The sequence below is a fragment of the Octodon degus genome, unplaced genomic scaffold (genome assembly GCF_000260255.1).
Source record: "Octodon degus isolate 3935 unplaced genomic scaffold, OctDeg1.0 scaffold00134, whole genome shotgun sequence".
Taxonomy (NCBI): Eukaryota; Metazoa; Chordata; class Mammalia; order Rodentia; family Octodontidae; genus Octodon; species Octodon degus.
Genome location: NW_004524710.1, coordinates 1,260,328 through 1,278,035, shown reverse-complemented (window position 1 = coordinate 1,278,035; position 17,708 = coordinate 1,260,328). Strand labels below are relative to the sequence as shown.

The window sequence follows — 17,708 nt, the reverse complement described above, 5'->3', positions numbered from 1 at the left end:
ACAGATCCCTCTCCATAAATCACATGGGAACCAGCCTGTGTATATGACGTCTGGCCAGTGCCACCCTCTGAGCAGTTGAACATGTCAGCTGCGCTGGGAAGGTGCAGCCACGCTGGGCCCCTCAAGCGCTCCCTTGGTGTCTCCCGCTTGCATCCTGCTGTCTCCCTGTTGCCCTCATTTTCCTTCCTCTCCATCAAAACAAAACACTTAGATGTCTTGAGTTCCTTTACCATGTGGAGGCTGCTGTGGGTTTGTTTTTACTGATAGGAGTCGCTCTAATCTTTAGCCAAGGGTGGCCATAGGAGGGCAGTAGAAGGGCCCTATAGATAGTGACAGTTTGTCCTCTGAGAGGCAGGAGGAAGTAGGACAGAGGACAGACATGGCCACCCACCTGAGGATTCATGCCCAGTCACTCTACATCTTTTTCTCCTGATAGGGCACTTTCACGTCTAAAAGTATTACACCCCACAGATGTTTGTATCAGTTACATATTTAGCTAAACGTGGACTTACCATGTCCATAGTTGAAATGTAGTTCTGAGCTATTAAACATATTCTACGAAGCTGCCCTGGGGAGGAGGAGGCTCACCCTCTGCACAGACTTGGAGGGACACTGTGAGACTCAGGCAGGAGCACCGTGGCCGTGCATTGCTGTGGCATCCTCAGAATGTGGAGGCAGGTTTGGTTTGCTTACAAATCAAATGCCATTCCTTTGTGGCCCAGGGTTGGCTTTTCACCCCACTCTCACATGGACCTTTCGGGGTGCAGTTCCCATCCTGACCCTGCCTGCAGTCTTGGTCCATTCTCTAAGGACCCTCCCACCCCCACCCTTGGCTCTGTTTGTAGCATCTTTCCTCTACCCTATGGAGTTGGCTACAAAGATGGAATAAGAATGTAAAATCCACAGACTGTGCAGGCCAGGAGGGTCTCCAGTGCCCCTAGGGCAGCCCCATGTTCCATTGTTCCATTGCCCTTCACCCTTGCTCATCAAGACAAGGATGGGGTGCCGTCAAAGTGCAAGGGCTGCCAGCTGCCCTCCTCCAAGTAAGTTTGGCTACTTCAGCAGGATAGGAAAGACCAGAGTTTTCCTATCTGGTCTGGAAATTTGACCTGGAAGGAAAGCCGTGGTGCAGAAGTGTGTGCGGGATGGTGGGATGGTGGGTGTGGGCAGGCTCTCAGCTGGCAGGTCTGGTGCAGCCTCCCATGTGGTGGGGGCCTTGGGCCCCAGGAGGGCCCAGCTGCCCTCTGAGTCCTGGTGGTGTTGACCACACGCCCTCTAGTGGCTGGCCGGGGGCTGACTGTGGTGTTGGATTTCAGCACCTCCACAGGGCACTGCTGCTCTGTACTGCAGTGCCCGCACCCTGCCGCCCCTGCCCTGTAGCTTTCTTGCAGCAGTTTGTTCGGCTCAGATTGGTCCTGTTAACAGGTGAATCCTGTTGTGCTGAAGCCTACAGCACCAAACACTCACTCAGCACACAGGCCATACCCGGGGTGGCCCTGCAGGTCCAGGTCCCTGACCTCTGGCTTAGTGTGTCCCACCCGTTCCTAGCCCCAGACCAAGACCTTTCACACCCAGTCACCCACAGCTGGCCCCTCGCCTCCTGGTCTTGTTCAGCTCTCTGTCACCTGTCCACTGAGCTGGGTCCACAGGTGGGGCAACCCAGAGACTCCTCATCACTGACCTACAGGTCAGACCCTAAGGCTGCTGGCTCAGAAATTCTGGTTTTAGAGGAAACTTGAGGTGATTGTGAGGTCAACTGAGTGAATCCAGCAAAATAGAGCAGAAACATACCTGCGTAAGGTTGCAACGGTCAGAGGTACAGTCCAGTTAAAGATCTTAATGGCATGGGACACCACTTGATTCTGCTTAAGTACTCCACTGAGCTAAGCAGAGGAGATTCGTTTTACAGACAGAAAGCAGCAGAAGAGATCTAAGAAAGTGGCTGAATTGTTTTCAGAGTTACTTTCCTGGTCAGCCTGGGACAGAGGCAGAGTAATAGAAAGTGACTGCTTGGTGAACATCGGGTTACTTCAGGTTATGTTCCGTGTGTAAGGTGAAGGCAGAGGGAACCCAAAAGTTCCTTTGGGGAACTTTTGCTGTTAACCTCTCTAATCCTGATTTCTCCAGTTACAAGAACATCCTGGTGGTTGCTGTGGAGCTTTAGAGTAAGAGACTCCATCTTGATTTTCAGCCATAGCTCTTGGGGCCGGGGGCAGAAGCTTAGTATAAACAGTAGAATCGCGGGCCAGCACACCAGCATGATCACCACACTTTCTGAAAGGGGACCCAAATCTAGCTGAATGTCCAGAAATCTTTCCTGATAAGCTCGGGGCATTCTGCCCAGTCTAAGTATAGACATCCGTGGAGCGTCCTACACCCAGTACACTGTCACGGGAGTTCTTTGGGACACCCGGCCATGAGTGCCTTTCCCCATCACTGCCTGCTTAAGTCACAGGGTCTAGTGGCCAGCTCGTGTCAAACTCCCATACGTGTCCTTCGGCGCAACAGTGCTTTCTCACACGTGAGGCTTTGTTGGAGAGCCGAGGGACAGTGGTCCTAAAAGATTCAAGCTGTCTTTATTTTTTTATTTTTTGAAGGACTGTATATTTTATTTCTGTCAGTTATAGTATCACATTTTCTAAGACCACCATATTCTGTTTTCTTCATGATCATCCCTGGACTCTGATAGAATTTTACAGAATATATTATAAACATTTATGAGTATTGTTAAAACTACTATGTTGATCAAAGTTTAAATTTCACTAACAAGACACACTGTATATCACCCCTTCAATTTACGTATTTTATGGCCGTTATAATCTTACATTGTCACACCTTAGTGTGGTTTTCCTTTTAATAAAAAGCCAGTGCTTATGTAAACAGTAACTTCTGAGATATGAAATTTGGTAATTCCTCAATAGCACCTCAAATATATGTAAACTGAAAGATTATCCTACACGTTTGCTCATTTTATATGTTCAGAACCCCAGGAAGACAATATTACAAGAGGTGACATTTGTTAAAAGGCCACTATGGCTAACTTTTGTGTTACTGGAGTCAGTACGACAGTCACTATCAATTTCACGGATGTCCTGAGGTTAGAAGTTACTCGGTCAAGGCAAACACCAAGTCATTCAGCTGTGTTTAGATGACTGAATAGCCACACTCGTCCACTTCCAAATAGATGGTCCCAGTCAGGTTATTCCAATGCCAGCTCAGCAGAGGCATCAGAGACCTCTGCAGTGACCTGCGTGGAAATGCTGGCTTGTGTGACATTGAGATAAATGTCATACTGCTAGTCCAGGCCAAGGTAGCAGTCACTCATGAGATACAGGGTGAAGATATACCTTCCAGTTACTTCAAGGGTATAAAAGGAAAAGGAAACATTGTAGTGATTTCGAACATATCCTACTCATTTTAAAGCAATAAGCTCTCTCTTATCAACTCCTAATATCAAAAATCATCCTTCATCTTTTGATTTGGGAAACCAAGGGGTAACTGCACAGTCAAGCTGTCTTTAAACCTTGGCTTAGTGGGAACTAGGGGTAAAGATGGTCTCAAGTCTAAAAAATAACACTGAGCATACTCCTAGTGAATTTCCCACTTTGCCAAAGTGGTTCCACTCCAGGCAGGTGGCTGTGCAGAGCCAGCTGTACTTCCAGTGACCACACTGGCTCTTGTGTCTCCTGGAGGGTGGGTACCAGGCCTTCATGGGCCCACTCATGTTTTAGAGAGTTCCTGTGTGAGCCTGCAAGCCCGTGGTCCAGGTTCAGTCTCAAGCAAGGACACCAAAAGCGGAATCACATGAACTCTGTTCTTCAGCTGTGACTGGGAGCTCAGGACCAGCGCAATAATCCCCACCTCAACCATGCTTACCTTCAGCCTCTGAACCTTAACAGAGACTTAAAGCTCTTCATGTTTTAATTAAAAGCAATAACTTGGGATGCTAAGATTTTTGAACTTAGCAAAAATGCTTACAGATGAAGGATAAAAAGTTTATATTGTCAGTAAAAAAAGTAAAGGATCTTTAGCTGAGCATAGTGGTGCATGCTTATGATCCCAGTACTCTGGAAGGTAAAGGAAGGAAGATCCCAAGTTCGAGTCCTGTGCAAGGCCCTGTCTAAAAAAAAAAAAAAAAAAACTGGGGTAGAGATCAGAAGCCCCTGCAGCTAGAGTGAGTTGTGACCCAAGCAGTGAGCCACCACGTAACGGCAGTGTCTTCCTGTGCAGTGACACTCGAGGGTCTGTCCTCATGGTAAGAGTTGATTCCAGGAGCTTCCAGTCCTTCACATCTGTGGGTCAAGATTTTGGAGGAAGAGGAGAAAAATGCTGTTCTTAAAGAAAATGCAGGGGTCTAGAACAGCATCATTTTGTGGGGTACCTGCCTCCAGTGTCTGGAGCAGGAACCTTGTGACCTTTAGCGTTTTGATTCAGCCATGCGTATTTCTGAGAATGCATGTGGTTTAATAAGAAGGAATAGTTATTGTTGAACCTCTTGTTCTCTCTTAGGGCCATTGGTTTCCTGGAAGCAATTGTTTGCATAAAATTTGGGCAAGACCTCTTCTCTAAGACCCAGATCCTCTACGTTGTGCTGTGGCTGCTCTGCGTGGTAAGTCATTACTTGTTCACCCGAAAGTGTTAGCTCAGCTCCCGTGATGGCTCCTAAAAGAACAGAAAGCAAACGCATTCACGCTTGGGCGCGGCGTTTCCGGCGATGTGCGTGGCAGTATGTTCTCGGCACCCACCGCCGGTGTCAGTCTGCAGCTCAAGAACAGCAGGCGGGTCACACCGATGGCCACGCGGCGTCTGGACCAGGCCACCTCGCCAGGTGGCAGGGGCAGGTGCGCGGCTCACACTTATTTCACGCACAGGAATTTGTCTGCACGTGCTGAGCTTTTAAGGACAGCCCCTAAGGACAAGGACAAGCACAGTGTCCTTACTTTCATCTTATCATCATACCTGTTTTCTTTCTTCTGTACGAAGAAAGAGTAAACCCAGCGCCTCACACTGAGCTACATCCCCAGCCCTTCTTTTATTTTGAGACCTGATCTCACTAAGCAGCCCAGTCTGGGCTGGGACTTACAGTGCTCCTGCCTCAGCCTCCCGGAGAGGTAAGATGACAGGCGAGCAGCACACCTACATGTTAGCACGCGTGTCAGCATACATGGATGTATGTACAAAACGGCGTTGATAGGCAGTAGAAGGCGTTTTTGAAGGTAGATAGTGGGATTGTGGTCCTGTGGGCTCATTTGATGGCCTCACCTGGGTGAGCCGAGCTTCTGCAGTGGGCATTGGGCCCAGCGCTGCAGCCTCCTTGGCCCTACTTTTCCCCTCACCCCTACAGTGATGCTAGATCTTCCCCGCATAGACATTATGTGACCACTCTTCTTAATTGATTTGTAGTTACTATTTGAGACAAAAATGCTTATTTTACATTGAAGCTTAAAATTATTTTAGTTGGCCTATAAAATTAGGACTTTTTTTTAATGATCAAGGAATATCTCAAATATATTGGCAAGCAGGGAGATCAGGGGAGCCCTCTGTACCTGTCCTCCGGTTTCAGAAATGATCAGCTGTCATGCCTAGAGATTGTCCCTGCACCCCTTGATTGCTCTCTGGCATGGCAGCTTGATCTGGACTGGACAGTGGCCTGACTGCTTAGGCAGAGGTGGCGGTTGACCTCAACTGACACCAGAGAGCCATGAGGCCCACCCCAGGGCTGGGGAGTTGACTTCGTTCATGTCTGTCTTCTCAGTGTGGTACTTCCTATACTGAGGAGGTTTCCGTCATGCTTTCCGCCACCACGTGTATAGGAGACCCTCGCAGCTGTGTGGTGACCAAGTAGCCGGCTGAGTTAGAGGCAGGATGGGGAGCCATGTGGGCAGTGAGAGGCCCCTGCTAGGAAGCTGTGGGGTGGTAACAGGGCCCTGCAGCTCAGGAGCATGATCGCCCAAAGGGAGGAAGAACAGAGGAGCCGAGTTGTTATGTGGCTGTCACTGGAGTCCAAATGTTTGCAAGGAGAAGATGTGTGGTCTGATCTGTGTCCCAGGAAACATGCGGGATGGGGACTGGAGGAAGATGGGTGGGGGCGGGGTGGAGTCACAGGGTGTTGTGGGGTCCTAGGGACTGTCATTTATGTACAGAGGAAGGACCAAGTTTGGGTTACTTAAAATGCCTGAGGTTATCAGTTTATAGAGAAGATTTTTCTGGCTCAGAGTGTGCAGTCCCAGTGTGCGGTCTTTTGGGCCTGGACTGAATCAACACATCAGCGCTGGAGCCTGGGACAGAGCAAAGTCTGCTCACCAGGGGCCCGGGGAGATAGCTCAGTAGAATAAGCACTTCCCTGGCAAGTGCAAGGACCTGAGTTCAAATCCTGATTCTGCCAAAAAAAAAAAATTTGCTCAGCAGGAAAGAGGAGGGGCTGTTAGCCAGGAGGACATTTTACTGGGTTCCCCATCTTTTTCTCTTTTTTTAATAGTGCTAGAAATTACGGCCAGGGCCTTTGTACTGAGCCACATCGTGAACACATTTTTATTTTTAAGACGGGGTCTCCTTAAGTTGCCCTGACTTCACTCAGAGTTGAGATTCTCCTGCCTCAGCCCCTCAGAGGGCTGGGATTAGAACGTGTGCTGTGCCCCATTCTAGCTATCACCTCCCAGCAGTTGCCAAGTTGGGACCTAAGCTTGTAACACAGGCCGGGCGTGGGGGACAGTGTTCATGATCCACACTATAGCAGCCCTCCTGTGCATTCAGCAGTAAAGAATGGAAATGAGATCCTGGCTTCCCCCTGCCTGAGTCCAAGATGAATGTGGAAGCAGGGTCCCCAAGGAAGCCAAACCAGGTTTTATGGGGTGGTGGACCCATGCCTGGCATCTCGGACTTACCAGCTGCCACCCCAGTTCCCTGCTCCTCCCTCCATCCCTCTTAATCAAGGTCAGTACAGTGGCTGTTGTAAGCCTGCACCTTGGCCTTTTAAGTGGGTACCTGCCTAGTTTCACAAGTGTGATTACAACATATTACAAACTTTTGTCTCCAAACCACCATAAGAGGGCCCTCTTGTACCCAGGTGGAGTGGTAGATGTGGCGGCCACAGCAGGCCCTTTGTGTGGCAGGCACTGTGATAAGCAGCTGCCCCTACTGCCCACCGCACTGGTGTTTGCCTGGCCCCTCTGCAAAGCCAGGCGTTTGCTGCTGGAGGCAGCTGCTCCTGTGCTGTCTTCCTAAGCCGGAAGCTGGAAGGAACTAGCCCTCCATGCCTGACCTCTGGTGGCCAGAAGTTGTGATGACAAGCTAGTAGAGTGATCGGCCTCCTTCTGTTGCCCACAGCTGCACCGGACCTTTTGGTCAGCAAATGTCCATCTGTCCCTCTTGTCTGTCTGTTCTCACTCTCTCTCGCTCTCTCTCACTCTCTCTCGCTCTCACTCGCATCCACATACACACAGGAAGCCTAAGAGAAGCCAATATCCTATTTTCAAAGGATATATATAGGTTTATAGACTGCATGTCTTACCTATTTTTTGCCGCTAACAGTAATAATTCTGGGGTCTATGAGAAATCTGGACAAGTACTAAAATATGCTAAAGGTCAGAAGTCATTTTCACTATAGTTTTATGTATAATTTTAATATATGTAATTTTTAATATTATGTATATATTTTGGATGGGTGAATATGAACCTCTTTTTCTTTTTTTAAACAAGAAAGAAAATCCAGTAGGGGGGCTGGGAAGATAGCTCAGTAGAATAAGCAGTTCCTTGGCAAGTGTAAGGGCCTGAGTTCAGTCCCTGGTTCCGCAAAAAAAGAAAGAAAGAAAGAAAGAAAGAAAGAAAGAAAGAAAGAAAGAAAATCCTAGTGTGTTGTGTGTTCGTTTGCCTGTGGATTTAACTTAAAACACCTGTGCTGGTGGTTACGTTTCTCTCATGTTGGGCTGGCCAGCTGGAGCACTGGGACCCCTTTCTCTTGGGACTTAAAGGAGACCATATTGGCCAAGCGGGTGGCAGTGTGCACCACAGAACCCCCACAGGCTTCGGCAGGAGGACTGAGCCCAGCTGAGCACCAGGGTTTTGTTTTGGGTTTTTTTGTATTTTAGGGAAGGGTCTAGAAGGTGTTCAGGGTCTCACTGCTAGATCAGACTCATAGTAATCCACCTGTTTACAGCCTCCCAAGAGCTGGGATTATAGGCGCACACCACCACACCCAGTCTCAATTGCCATCTCAGTGCGCCCCTAGGGGGCGAGGGGCAGCATTGCATGCCTGGGGATTGAACCCCCGGCCCGTGCGCCAGCTTGCAGGTGTTTTAATCCGCTGAGCTACTTGGCCAGCCCTGGTGCCAAGGTTCTAATGAGGCCCTGTCTTAAAGTGCTGAGGATGCAGCTCACGGTAAGGCTGAGGGTTCACTCTCCGTTACTAGCAATGATTTGCACAGCACTTATGTTGTATCAGGTATTATAAACCATCTCAGGATGACCCACAGGACCCGGGTGACTGTGTGGGTTATGTACAAACGCTGTGCCATTCTACGGAAGGACCTGGAACATCAGCAGATCAAGGCATCGTACACCGTCCTGCGAGCAGTCGCACAGACAGCTGTGTGTGAGGTGGCGGGTGGGAGACTGCACCAGCAGACATGGCTGACCTAGAGGAGCGGGGCCTGTGCTGAGGCACTGAGAATTCCCAGCCTGCCCTCCCCCCCCCATCTTTGCCAGGTGTGTCAGGCTCTGCGGTGTGAATGCGTCTGGCATTGGCTGTTCCCGTGATGCTTTTCTTTCTCCAGGGCAGGTGTGCATTGGATGGGTAGACAGGAAAGATGCGTAGACTTAAAGTTAGTATTTGTTTATCTTAGTAACAGCTGCCCCAGTACCATGATCTAGAATGGTGAGAGATCCCGTGTTCTGGGTCCAGTTTTAGCACCCAGCTGCTGTGCACCCTTCCCACTGTTACCTCTGAGGCTTTGGCCTCTACCTTAAGAGGCAGGCGAATGATCTCAGATGGAACCTTTTCCATCGGATGTTAGAAATCTTGGGAAGAACTGAAAGTGTACCCTCAAAAAGAGAGGTCCTTCGCAGGGCCAGGAGACCAAGAGACGGACAGGGGCAGGGAGGAAGGAGGAAGTGGTGAGCAGAGGGCACAGGGATGGGTTGTATACATGTACTGGTATATGTGTACGTACAGGGAGCGTGGACGTTATGCGCTCTGTACATGCGCTCATAGACTGAATTTTTAAAAATAGCTAAAGACATCCCATCATGATCTCACCACTGTTGTCATGGAGGGGCTAGGTGACAGGTGACAGTGACCAGTGCAGAGGTGGCCCCAGGTAGCAGGAAAGACAGTACTTGCAGTGCTAGGAAAGCCTGTGGAGGGGTGCCCAAGGCCTTGGCTGCTGCAGGAAGGGTGTGCTTTTAGTTTGGTCAATTTCTGTGCAGCTTAGAAGGACCTGCTGACACGCTGTTCTCTTCCTCCTCTCTTCTCTCTCCCTCTATCCTTGGCTGCTTAGTCTAGGCAGCCAGACTTTCCCAAACTTCGAGTGTCTTGCGACGTTTAGAGGTTCTTAAAGTCACACACAGTTGTCTGCGACTGCTCGCAGGACGGTGCAGGATGCCTTGATCTGCTGATGTTCCAGGCCCTTCCGTAGAATGGCGCAACGTTTGTACATAACCCACAGTCTCCCGGCTCCTGCAGGTTATCCTGAGATGGTTTGTACTACCTGATACAACGTAAATGCTGTGCTAATTGTTAGGCTAAAGTTTTTAGGGAGCGACATCGAGGGAGACAGTCTGTATGTGTTCAGTGCAGACATAATTTTTTAAAAAGTTGGTTTTGATTACTGGTTGGTTGGATGACAGACACGGACCCCACGAGTGGCAGCACATCCTGTGCAGGATGTGAAGCTGCATTGCTCGAGGTGCAGTGCAGGCTGGGCAGGCAGGCCGGGAGGGAGACAGGTGTGCTCTGGGGCCAGGGCATGCCTTTACGAAGCCTTTGTTTCCTCTTTTTTTTTCCCTACTTGCTTAAACAAGAAAAACAAAAGAAATAAGAACTGGTTGCTGAGTGGGGCATTGACACTAAAAGCCCTGAGAAGCAAGGGCAGCCCTCCTGCCCAGCTTTCCAGGACATGGGGTGTCTGACCCCGTGCCCTCAGAGGCCATTGTGCCCCAGGCCAATGAGACTTTCCTTCCCTTCAGCAGTCGTCCTGACAGCCAACACAATGGTGGACAGGGACAGGAAGAAGCATAGAGACCCTGTGTCTTCTTCCTCAGAGCCTGCAGAGCTGCTGAGGAGCCACATGCCACAGCCCTCATCGGAGGATGACACTGCATCCTGACATGAGGTTGACAGGCGGTCACTGATGTGCCCATACCTCTCTAGTCACGCACTTTGGGTTTGCATCACTCTGGTACTACAGAGAGGCACTGAGCCATCACCCATGAATTCCGTGGACACCCAGGACCTCTGAGAACTGGGGTGTTTCTATACACTGACATTTATCACGTACCTTTATGCACGTTTCTGTCTTCCAGGCCTTCACCACGTTCCTGTGCTTGTACGGCATGGTTTGGTACGCAGAACACTATGGTCACCGGGAAAAGGTATGGGACAGGCAGTAATAGCGTCATGAAAGTAGTACTCACCGGGTGCAGGGAGGGTTCTTAGCTTGCATGATTCATTCTGAGTCACTTGGCTACCTCTCTTGTATTTTTTAGGGAAGGGTCTACAGGGTGTTCAGGATCTCACTACTAGATCGGACTTGTAGTGATCCACCTGTTTACAGCCTCCCAAGAGCTGGAATTACAGGCATGCGCACCACACCCAGTCTCAATTGCCTTCTGAGCAAGCCCAGGGGGCAGGGCCGGGGCCGGCACTGTAGGCCTGGGGGTCAAGCCCCCGGCCCCTGTGCCTGTTCGCAGGCACTTTAATTCACTGAGCTATTTGGCCAGCCCTTGCCTACCACTTTTGTGATCAGACTGATCAATATTCTTATCCCCTTTTGTAAGGGATTTAAATATTAATTGTTCTTTTGAAGTAGGAAAGCCCTGGGCCCGTCCTTGGAAGGCTGATTTATCCCTGGCTCTTCCTCTTTGCTCAGACCTCTCCATGTGTCCTAGACCAAGTGCCCATCGGCAGACCCGTCTCTTCTCTTAGAAAATGCCAGGTTTGGGCCGGGGAGATGGCTCAGTAGAATAAGCGCTTCCCTGGCAAGTGCAAGGGTCTGAGTTCAATCCCCGGTTCTGCAAAAAAAAAAGAAAGAAAGAAAATGCCAGGCTCGAGGGAGAGCTCAGATGTGAACAGGTTTGAGAACCACAGAGAACCACATTGCCCTTTGCAACGTTTACAGCAAAAGTAGTACTTTCATCTTCTATCCATACCTTTAGTTTCAGGAGCTAAAGGTGATTTCTAGAAGGTTGATTATGTGTGGTTTAGGAGCTCTGATCTTCTAGCTGAGCAGCATAAGCATGAGGAGGGTTTGTCACTCGCTAAGGATGATCTCAGCCTGGGGTCACTTTTTCTCCCCTGCCACTCTTGCCAAGCCGGTCCCTCACATCCCCACTGAACCTGTCTCTCTCCCTAGACGTACTCAGAGTGTGAAGATGGCACCTACAGTCCAGACATTTCCTGGCATCACGGGAAAGGCACAAAAGGTATTGTCTTATTCATTGTGTAGAACTGTACTGTGCTCCCTTCCCCCTGTGCTCCCTAAGGAAACGGGATTGGGGTTTATCCTCTTGAGTATCAAGGCCAAAGGCCTTGAAGGGCCTCCGCCCTCCTTGCCAGTGTCTCCTGTCACTTCTTCAGAGTTGCTCACAGAATCCACTTAGTCCATGAGGCGTGATCTCTCCCAATCAGTAGACATCAAGAGGTCCTCCTGTCAGGCAGACTGACTGGAATTCACACGCTTGGCTTTCACTGTGAGTGGAAAGGGTTAGAAAGAGCTGTGTTACCATCAGGAAGAGCCTTTCAGAAGAGGTGGATCTGTTCAGTTGCACTTATTCAGGAAGCTGACTCTGGAAGAGGAGTTTCAGTAGTGGAGTTAGGAGCCCCGGTGACCCTCTCTCCAGGGAACATTTTGGAAAGATCTAGGCCCATTTGGCCATTTGAAGGAATTAAACTGCTGGATTAATGACACTGAGTAGGCTCCACTGGCCAGTAATTCCCTGACAGCTCCTGTGTGCTGGCGGAGGCATGGCTGGGGGTGGAAATTGTGGTGTGGGACTGGGCCCCAGAGCGGACTGGAGAAGGCAGGGCTGCAGACGGAGCAGCGATGCTGAGTTTTGTGGACCAGGCCTACTGGAGATCCCCTCGGGGAAACATCGCACTCTGCTGAGTTGCTGGCCATCTGTGGGGGACAGTTCCTCACAACCACTCAGCACCGGTGTGGAATGCTGGCACAAGCTGCAGAGGGATCACAGCCACCACATTGAGAGCCATCATCTCCTCGCTGGTAGATCCTGGCGCTTCAGCATTTTCTGTTGAAAAGGAGGCAGTGATAGAAATATATTTATTATATGGGGTTGTAAACAAAGAGCTAGTGAGAAAACGGAAGTCTTCCAGGTGCTGAAAGCATATAAGACAAATAGTGTTTACAGTGCTGGCACAAATGGGGGGACTCAGTGGCTGTCTTGGGTGGTGCTTCTCCCCCAGGCTGAACCTGAAGCTGGATCCTTGGGCTTGGCTGACAGGCTGGGAATCAGCCACAGGGGCAGAGCAGGCTCACTGTGACTTTGGCCAGGAATTGCCGTTGTGGGCAAAGGGGCCTCAGTTACAAAGTTGTCAATCTCTCTGTCAGTGGCTGAATGTTACAGAGTTAATAATCCTTTCCAGCTGAAAGTTTAGGAACCCCGGTGTGTAGCAGCCTGGGATATAGGAAGTCAGCTGATCCTGTCTGTTGACAGGTTGCGAGGGTGTTGTCCTTCGTTTGTGCTGTGACTTACATGACCATCTGTACTTTACCCCATGCAGGTGTAAGAGCCCTTTGCAATCCCCAGCCTTTCCCCCTCCCCATCTTTTGGGGGACTGGCCTTGCAAACCCAGGCACCAGCTTTGTGCCTTGGACTTAATTTATTAATGAGGCCACTAGAGGGAGAGCAAGTCTCAGGGAAGAGCCTGCTCCTAGCAGGGAAAGGGAGGGCTAGAGGGCACGAGTGAGTCCTGGAGATGCAGCAGCCCAGGTGACAGCTTGTGTGCTCCATTCCTTTGGTCAGGTTCGGAAGACAGCCCACCCAAGCATCCGGGCAACAGCGAAAGCCATTCTTCCAGAAGAAGAAACCGACATTCCAAGTCGAAAGTCACCAACGGAGTTGGAAAGAAATGAAAGACCCTGTTTGATCAAAGATGTTCCAGAGAGTGCCTAGAACTGAGAGCAAAGCGGAACTCGTTGGGACCTCCCTGCTAGGAGAAGCAAAACGTGCGGAGCAAGTGGGAAGAGGAGGGAGGAGATGGGGGGTCGTTATTTGAGAGTGTAAGTCTTGTTTCCCATAGACCTGGCCACTGTCAGGCAGACCGTGGGCTGGGGTCCTTTGCCAGTTTGGGGTCTCACCTCAGTCATAACCTGGCATGCAGTCCCTGGTAGTGGTTCAGTGTGTGGGGAGGAGAAGCAACCCTTTGCTCACAGTCGCCAAGAGCAGCTCTGTGCTGGGTGTCTTGTGGAAGCTGTGTAAACATCCTGTTCGGACATGGCCTTAACCAGGTAGTTAGTGGGCTGGTCACCAGGTTTTAGTTTTATGAATCAGCCTTTTCATTTGATTGATTGAAGTTCAGGCCACTTTCTGTCTTACTTTGTTGTTGTTGCTCTTGTTGCGTTCCAATTAGGATTCTTAAAAGCTTTCAGGAATTCACTGCTGAAAGTGAAGCTGGGGGAGGGTCCCCTTCAGGAAGAGAAATGAGGGAGCTTTTGTGTTGCTCTTCAGCACGCTTGACCCCCCTTTGGGACCATCAGCCATGGTAGGCGCACAGCAGCCTGAGGAAGGCTTTGCTGCCTGCGTAGGAAGCTGGGTTTTGATGGGAACCTTTGAGTTCCATTCCAAATGCCACTGTCCAGAGTTACCCTGGCCTGCTAGCGGGGTGAATGCATAGCTCCTCCCTGCCAGGTGCCTTTTACTCGTGCTTGGTCTCCTTCCCTCGTGTGTCTCCCACGTTGTCCTTCAGTCCCACGTGAGGTGCTGGTGAGTATTACCTTTCAGCTGTGCCATGCTCTAGAACATCCTCCCAACCATCCACCACCTCCGTGGACCCCTGTTTGAAATAAAACAGCTCACATTAAAGCCCTTCAAAGGTCTGTCCGTAGAAGGTTCTTTTCTGTGCATCATGTTCTTATTTCCATCTTTTGGAAGCAGTGTCTGGGTTTTTAAAAGGACTTCAGGATGGTGTGTGTGTGTGTGTGTGTGTGTGTGTGTGTGTGTGTGTGTGGTGAGAAAATTCCACCTTGTACAGGGTTTGCAGCCATCTCTGTCCCGTTTCTTGGCCCACGTGACCCACAGGGGCGCGCATAGCCGCTGTGGCTCTCTGGTTCCTGGTTGCATCTTCTGTCTGTAGTGAGGGGCTGCTGCCCCGCTGATGGGCCTCCAGTGACTCTCCAACAGCAGTCTTCGTCCATTTCACAAAGCACACTTTCCGGTGTCTTTTTCCTGATGAAAGAAATTGTTTAACTATAGAAATGTCTTGTTTTTTTTTTTTTTTTCCTTTTGCAAAACAATTCCAGGACGTAGGGCCCGAGACATGCCAAACCAGGGTCCCATCTTGTGCCCTGAGTACCACTTGGTTCTGGGCATCTGGCCCTCAGTGAGGACTTGAACCTGGCGGGGTCACCGCACTGGCTTCCCCAAGTCCCCACAGCAGCCGCAGCCCTCCCAGGAACAGGCAGGTGTGTGGTGGGAGTGGGGAGCCGGCAGCAGAACTCAAGGCCCTTGAGCAGAATTGTGTCCTTAGGCTTTTTTAAATTTTGAGTTGCCCCAACTGGGCTCGATTTTGTGATATTTCTGCCTCCATGCTGGGGTTACAAGTGTGCCCCACCATGCCAGGCTGCCTGCACTTTTATAACACATCCAAGATGCCTTTTTTTGAAGACCAGTACACTTTCTAAACATGTCTTTACTCAGAAAGTAGTTGAGTTTATTTTGTTTTCTCTGCCTTTTGTTTTTCTGAACCCCGAGGGCTCGTGTACTTCTCTTCTGTAGCTGTGACTTATCATCGCAGGTCTCCAGGTTCCCTATGGGGAAAGCCAGGCCTGGTGCTGAGCCCTCCGGGGCCTGGCCCCATAGGGTTGCACATGTGCCCTCTCGACACTGTCCTAGAGTGACTGTCCAGTGTGCTGTGTGCCAGGAGTGGAGTGCTCATGAGGCAGCTGCCTTCCGTGGCTCCTAGGCAGCAGGCAGGAATGTCCTCAGCTCCTTTCCGTGTACTTCCTTTGAGTTTAGACTTTGCCCTTCTGAGAAAAGCCCCTTCCCAGAGCCATTACTTTCATGACCACCCAGGACTACGGCTGCCATTCCTCCTCCAGGCCAGACCACTGCGCTAGGCCTGCTTCCCGCGGTCTACAAAAATGGACCTTCCACAGACAAAAACAGAACACACGGTGTGCATGGGTCATGCTTTGGGACCTGAAATAATTTGATTATGAATTGCCTAAATTGCCCATCTGCACATCGCTGACTTTAAAGACAGCATAAAGCATGAAGGCTATTTTTCTCCTGTCTCTAGCACTGCATTAGACACTCTCCCCCTTTCTTGCTTGTCATTTTTGGCCTTTCTAAGGCCTTCCCCCTTGCTTTGTGTCTCTCTCTACCATTTGTAGAAGACTTGGTCAAACAGCCATGCTAGGACATGTCACTGACCTAGTGATTTTTTTTTTTTAATGTATTTCGTGAGGGTCTCTATGCAGCTCTGACTCGTAGCGATCCTCCTGTCTGCAGCTGCTGGGATTACAGGCCAGCGCCACCATGCCTAGTCTTGGTGGCTGGCTCAGTGCACCTGGGGGTGGGGCTGGCACAGCATGTGGTGCGAGGCGTTGAACCCCAGACCCTGTGCTAGACTAAGCACCTGCTTAGTCCACTGAGCTCACTGAATGTTTTTGTTGGTATACTACAAATGCCAATCTAATTTTCATTAGTACAACTTATTTTTTTAACTGAAAATTGAACCCAGAAGCTGTACCACTGAACTTCATGCAGACGTTCTTTCTTTTCTTTTTTTTTTTTTTGAGGTAGATTCTTGCTAAGTTGCCCAGACTAGCCTCAAACTGTAATCCATCTGCCTTGACTTTCTAGTTGCTGGGATTACTGTGGGCCACCATACCCAGCAAAGGACTAATTCTATGGTAAGCTCATCAGTCAGGTTCTCTATAGAGGTAGAAAATTCATTGCTAAATTCACTTTGGCTTTACCAGCCCCGCATCGGGAGCTGCTCACTGCGTATCGTCATGAAGCAGTGCCTGTGTCTGGAAGCCCATCCTTTGGAATTGGACTTCTCGAGTGCTTTGGGAGAAGGCTATGAGAGGCTCACAGGGGCTGCAGGAAGGGAGGAGGTTTGGACACAGAGGGAAGGCTTAGCAGCAATAGGAAAGGAAAATATGTAACCACCAGAAACAAGCCCTTTAAACACAGTGAACCATGCGTGTTAGGTCCTAGTAGTTGCTATGGAATTCCTGGGCCCACCATGAAGTGTATGGGGAAGGATGTGTTTATCATCCTTAGTGCTGCAATAGCTAGAAGCCCCACAGTGGGATGGTATAGTTCCCATATGTGTACTGGACATCCTGGAGAGCCAAGCCCTCTGTCCGCATTCTGTCCCCCAGCAGACCCTCCGTCCTTGAAATGTGTGTGTATGGTTCCAGGATTATATTTGAGCTTCAGTTCTTTGCAAGGGTTAGTGCTACAGGGGCTGAGACTGATGGGCTACAGTCTTATTATTAACCCACCATTATTAGACTTCTCCTTACCGTGTTTGTTCTAAGCCTGATGTTAGGACCGTCACAGGTGAAGGTTGCAATAGTTTTTAATCAGACTTTGGAACCTGATGCAATAAATAAATAACGACTTTTAAACTTTGCTATCTTCTGTGAATTTAAAAGAATTATTGATCTCTACAAAAGTAAATACAGGTGAATTTGTTTTTAGTTTGTAAGCATGCTGAATTGTAAAATTCTTATCAGATGTCCACTGTGCAGTTAGGCCACTTCAGAAATTTCATCTCTGGCTTTTTCCCCCTGGTATTCCCTTTCTTGCAACTTACAAGGTAGAGTTTTTAAGCTGTCCATCCTAGATTTGTTGCCACAGTCTTAACACCATTCAAAGGCTTGCCACAGGCCCAGCTTCCTCCAGAATCTCGCCTGGCTGAGCTTAGCTGATACCTGCTGGTATGCTGATTGTCTAAAAACCGGGGTCGATGTTCACACAGTGGAAGAGATATGTGACCGGTGGTACACTTGCTGCCTGGAGCCCTGGCAGAGGAGACTCGTAGGCCACCAGCACACTTGTCCTCTTGGAGCAGAAGGGGCATTGGCAAGCCCCTTCCCTTCTCGCAGTGCCCAGTGTGAGCAGCAGCATCATGCAGACCACAGAACTTGCCCGGGAGCTTCGCTTTCATGGCTTCCCTACACACCCCACTCTTCAGCTGAGCGGGGCTCAGATTTGTACTATTTGTACCAGATACTAATGACTTTTTTTCTTGTTACGGGAACATTTCGAAGATACCATGTTGCCAAGGGCCTGAAAATTGT

General features: G+C 49.7%; 1 protein-coding gene across 1 annotated transcript in view; it reads left to right on the top strand.

The window, feature by feature from the left end:
* The window catches only part of Ptdss1 (phosphatidylserine synthase 1), a 62,573-nt gene extending 48,303 nt beyond the window's left edge, over positions 1-14,270 (top strand). The window contains exons 10-13 of the mRNA XM_004641293.2: positions 4,510-4,609; positions 10,519-10,587; positions 11,568-11,637; positions 13,198-14,270. Coding sequence (XP_004641350.1) covers positions 4,510-4,609; positions 10,519-10,587; positions 11,568-11,637; positions 13,198-13,307 — 349 coding nt within the window. The 3' untranslated portion in view covers positions 13,308-14,270. The remainder of the gene's footprint in view (positions 1-4,509; positions 4,610-10,518; positions 10,588-11,567; positions 11,638-13,197) is intronic.
* The last annotated feature ends 3,438 nt before the right edge of the window (positions 14,271-17,708 follow it).